At 40.3% G+C, this 5,232-nt stretch overlaps 1 protein-coding gene across 1 annotated transcript; it reads left to right on the top strand.

Moving 5' to 3' along the window:
• The first annotated feature begins 945 nt into the window (after positions 1 to 945).
• LOC138617764 (CCN family member 3-like) lies at positions 946 to 4,935 on the top strand. The gene is made up of 5 exons (XM_069693021.1): positions 946 to 1,130; positions 1,500 to 1,728; positions 1,846 to 2,100; positions 2,796 to 3,019; positions 3,173 to 4,935. The coding sequence occupies exons 1-5, from the start codon at positions 1,080 to 1,082 to the stop codon at positions 3,464 to 3,466; spliced, it is 1,053 nt and encodes a 350-aa protein (XP_069549122.1). The 5' UTR covers positions 946 to 1,079; the 3' UTR covers positions 3,467 to 4,935.
• Positions 4,936 to 5,232: the final 297 nt, after the last annotated feature.

The raw sequence follows: 5,232 nt of genomic DNA on the forward strand, positions 1-5,232 counted from the left end.
ACAAAATTTTAACATAGTAACAAAAGAAGCCACTTTGCATTGAACCAATTGAGCGCGCTCTGTCATTATAATGATTTGTGTAAGTAAAAACATCAGTATGACATGAACGCCTGGAAAATGGGGACGACTGGACAAATTTTAAAAAGTCTGCCTCATCTTGGCTGATAACTCTCAACTTTTCTTGTATTTTGGTTTTAGGAAAGTCATGAAAGCAACGCGTGTATGAAGTGACAAACTGACTGACTGATCTTTTCACGGATTTTTCACTCAGCGGTCCAGTCAGCTTCACTTCCTAATCCACCCATAAACTTGTGCTCTATAGAAACCAAAGCACACCTCTGACCAGATGTGTTGACAATCGTTTCATCCCCCGGATGTTCCAAACTGCTGCTGATGAACCAAAGTTTCCACTGTGTCGCTATTTAAGGAAGTAGCAACAATTCTGCAGGGACTTGGTCGGTTTTCCACTGTGACCTCCCAGGTAGGGTTCAGGGAGAGAGGTCAAAGGGTAAAAGTAAAGAAACCAGCAGACCCCAAGTAATAATATAACATGTTGGACTGCACAATAAATATACTTCCACTGAAAAAAATAGCTGAAGAAAATGAGTTAATTGTTGACCAAGCATATCATTTATGATTAATTATATAATCATGTGGTATATTGATACCATTTTTTTCTTTTTTGGAAAAACATTAAAAAAAAAAAAAAAAAAATTTTTTTTTAAGAACATTAACTTGGACAGGCTAAATACTTTCTCATGTTTATGGCACCCTCTTTGACAGGATCTCACAATAAAATGTGACTTTCGTTCTCATCCAACACTCTGGGCGATCTCTTCAGCATTCCTTCCTGTTTGTCGTCATGGTGCCAGCAGGACAGCTCTACTATATATAAGGTCCACCTCTCCCGAGTCCTGAGCCAGAACGACAAAGAGATTACAACCTTCTGCTACAGCACAGCCAGAGAGGAGGGAAGCTTAAACCCTGAACCAAAGGACTCCAACCAGCTCCAGTTATCTGAACTGAAGACTATTTTTTAGACTGCAGATATTTTTGATTCTGCTCTGCTTAACGGGAAGATGGCCAATCTGTTAGATAAATCATTATTTATTTTCTTCGTTACAGCACAGGTAGGCATTACAACAGCTACTAAGTATCCCTGTATGATTCTGTGAGAAATCGCAAAGTATTAAAGTATGTTTTAACTAGATTAAATGGATTGATTGGAAAATCTTGTTTTACCGAATTTTACCCACAATAAACATCACTAAGCAAGTTACTGTTACAAAAGTTTATGGACTTATGTGATTGTGGATCTTTTTATATGATTTAAGAAAAGTATACAAACCTATTTCATCTTTATCTGCTTTTTTTCTTAGATGAGGAATTCTTTATTTTTGCTTAAGATGTGTTTTTCCATGAATGCCAGAAGAATGACTTCTCTTGATTACTTTAGAGAAAGTGAGATTATTCAACACACAATTTTGTGTTCCGCTCAGGTTTTTACACTAGTCTGGTCCCAGATGTGTCCTCGGAGATGCCAGTGCCCCAAAGAGCCCCCCATGTGTCCTCCCGGGGTCCCTCTGATCCTGGACGACTGTGTCTGCTGCCTGGTGTGCGCCGGTCAGAAAGGACAGCTCTGCTCTGACATGAACCCCTGCGACACACAGAAAGGGCTGCAGTGTGACTACTCGGCCGACGTCCACAAGAGGACTGGCATCTGTGCCGGTGAGTTGTGAGTTGTTAGAGCTAGCACCAGGTCCTGACCAATAGTTAGTAATCACTACTTCGAAACCATAATGTAACCATTTTTCCATCTCTCACTGTTTTTTCTCCTTCCTCCAGTTCACCAGGGTGATGTGTGCGTTTTGGGCGGTTCTGTCTACCAGAACGGCCAGACCTTCTTCCCCAGCTGTAAGTACCAGTGTATGTGTCGCGACGGGCAGATAGCCTGTGTGCCACGCTGCAACCTGGACGTCATGCTGCCTGGGCCAGACTGCCCCATGCCACGCAGGGTCCAGGTGCCCGGAGAGTGCTGCGAGAAGTGGGTGTGTGAGCCCCAGGCTGAAGCCAGTGCACTGGGTGGCTTTGCGATGGCAGGTGAGTAGATCACACTAATGATGAGATGAGATTAGATGAGATGAGATGGACTGTGTGTATTAGGGCTCGGTATTGTTCCAAAAAATGTTGAGGCTACCAATATATGTATTTTGATAGTGGTTCCTGAACGATACTGTTTTTATCAAATCCATTTTATAAAAAACAAAAATATATTTCACATTACGATACAATTCTTGTTTTCATGCAGCTTAGAGGTGAAAAGTGTAACCCCGGGTTGTTTTATGTAACAGAGATTGACAGATGTCCCCTAAACGCCTCACAATAAAGCTTTCAAAAGACACTTCAATTTATCAATGTGCCCTAAACATCTCACATGCTTCGAATGTAGGATGACAGATAGCAAGATAATTCTGTCCAGTCTGAGCATGGCCACATGTTTGTGAAGGCATATGGCAAACACTGGTTTTCCCAGAATATGCTTTTAAACTTTTATTTAAAAAGGATTAGTTTACAGAGAGAAAGCTTAACACCACTTAAAAAAAAAGTCAATCTTGGCTTTGAGTCAACAGGGAAAAGAAATGCAACAGATCAGACCATGCTCCTGAAGTTTTAGTTTGCCACATTTTGATTTGTTATTGGCACTTTGAAGTTTTCAAATCGTGTTACCTTTTTAGTAAATAATGCAAAAATTATTTCCCACCATCTAACGGTTCCGTCCTACTGTGTTCATTCAGCCTATCGTCAGGAGGAAACAGTGAGCTTTGATGGCTGGGATCCCAGCCTGAACTGCATAGAGCAGACTACAGAGTGGGGCGCCTGCTCTCGATCATGCGGCGTGGGGGTGTCCACCCGGGTCACAAACAAGAACCACCGGTGTGAGATGGTGAAGCAGAGCCGGCTGTGTATGATCAGACCGTGTGACGACCAGCGGGACCAGCTCACACAGCTTATACCAAATGTACTTTTTTTTTTATAGTTTTTCCATGTACGAGTTTCTGCATTTTCTTTAGCACATTTCAACGCCAGTACCGTGACAATTCATGACCAGCATTGTTTTCCAGAGATATATAGTACATGCGAATTCAGTCCCTGTATCTCCCTCTGTCCGCAGAGAGGCAGTAAGTGCCAGAGGATGGTGAGGAGTGAAGAAGCAGTTCACCTCTCCTATAAGAACTGCACCAGTGTCCAAGCCTACAAGCCTCGCTACTGCGGCTCCTGCACAGACGGCCGCTGCTGTACACCTCACAGAACCAAAACCGCTCTGGTGGAGTTCCAGTGTGACAACGGAAAAACCACGAGGAGGCCGGTCATGGTGACCCTGAGCTGTGCCTGCCACAGTCACTGCCCTCGAGACAATGCCGTGTGGCAGCCGTCAGAGCTGGGATACACCGGCATGAGAGTATAGGTCAGAGAGTCGCCATCAGGTAATAGTGAGATTATAAACAGTTAATTCCAGGTTGTGTCTAATGACTGTGTCTCTAGAAGCATAACTTCCATGAGTTGAATTGAAAGACAATTCTCAAGTCTCTGAAATATGTCTAAACATTTGATTACAATAGGACGGTCCATAACATAATATACACAATACAGTTGCAAAAACTGTACAGTATAGACAGTTATTAATCGATATACAAACCCAGTAAAAAAAAAAAAAAAAAAAAAAAGATGCTCTTTGTGGTACTTTCTTACATACAATGAGAATCCTCTTTTAAGTTTAAAGACATGGAGAATATATATCTGCCTCTCTCTCCTGGCGAGGGGTTTAATTAGTGCTATATTCACTCTTACTGAGTACAATCAAAGCACTTAAACCTGGTGACAAATAGAGCTACTCCACTTCTGGAGATCGGGTAGAGTATGCTGCAGTCCATTCACAACAGACTATGCTGGACAGTCGTTTGTAGATTGTGAAAGCTAATTCAAAACAGCCTGGATTTAAGAGGTCAGTTAGTATCTGTCACGGGGTTGTGCAGACGAATAGTAGTGTCATAGCTGCATGCAGCCTTCGAACCTACTGCTTTGACACTTCAGACATAATTTAGCATTCTAAAGACAAAGAACATAAAACTAAAGCAATTTGTTCTGCCTAAATCACGAGCACGCAGTCTTCTGCAATATAATGTAGCCAACAGATTCAAGAAAGTCCTATTTCAGAATAAATAAACAGCTATTGCACAGTCTCACTCCGACACCTTCATCTAGAAAAAGACAATTAATTATACTATTGTAATGATGAAATAAAAAGAGACAGAAGAAAGCAGAGGTTATATACACACAGATGATCAACAACCATTCACTCACACTGCTATGGAAACTTTCCAACTATGGGACACATTTTTGAAATAACTCAACTGTGTGCTTTGACTTGGTCCCAAACAAGGGCTTAAAACTATGAAGGAGAGGTCACTGTGGTGTCTTAGTGCCATTTCTAACATCTGCCTGAAATCTTACTGTTGCAAAATGCAGAATGTTTGTCACCCCATTAAAAATGCAAATATATGTTAAGGTTTAGATGGGATGTCAGGCTATTTTGACGGGTTTTTTTGTTTTGTTTTTTTGTTAAAAGTAGTGCACATAACAGCTATGTTAATAATGACAAAAGTTTTGTAAATACTTGCTGTATAGCTTGTTTGACTGAGTGTGTATCAAATACACAGTGTTAATTGGTAATAATATAAACATGAACTGTATATACTGGTATGTGATATAATTGTTTTCTACTTGAATTATACTTCACTCTGCTTGTTCAATTATCTTTCTGAACAATACTGCAAAACTCAACATTTGAAATAAATAATAAATGTGTAATTTTGTTTTTAATGAAGGTTTGAATCGTTTATTGTCATCCAAGAATAAAATTTGACTTTTTTTTTTTTTAATTGACGTTGGTGGTCAAAACTGCATGTACATATAGTGCACAGGCAATTCAACAGCCTGATAAAAGGGATGATGGTTTATGTATGAGTATTTGATTTAAACTGACCTAATTGCATGAAGTGAATCAAGAAGAAATTCCTCTTCATCTTGTAGGACAATTGCAGGAAGCAGAAACTGATACTTTATGAACAGGTAGGAGCCAAAAGTTGCAGCTGAGGGGAAAGGAAAGGACAGGAACTGAAAAAGGGAAAGAAAAATGAAATAGTCCTTATGACAAAATGTTAAATAAACCTT

Source organism: Brachyistius frenatus, unplaced genomic scaffold (genome assembly GCF_029030835.1).
Source record: "Brachyistius frenatus isolate BFR_SWC_R1_liver_20210118 unplaced genomic scaffold, ASM2903083v1 Contig_14, whole genome shotgun sequence".
NCBI classification, from domain to species: Eukaryota; Metazoa; Chordata; class Actinopteri; family Embiotocidae; genus Brachyistius; species Brachyistius frenatus.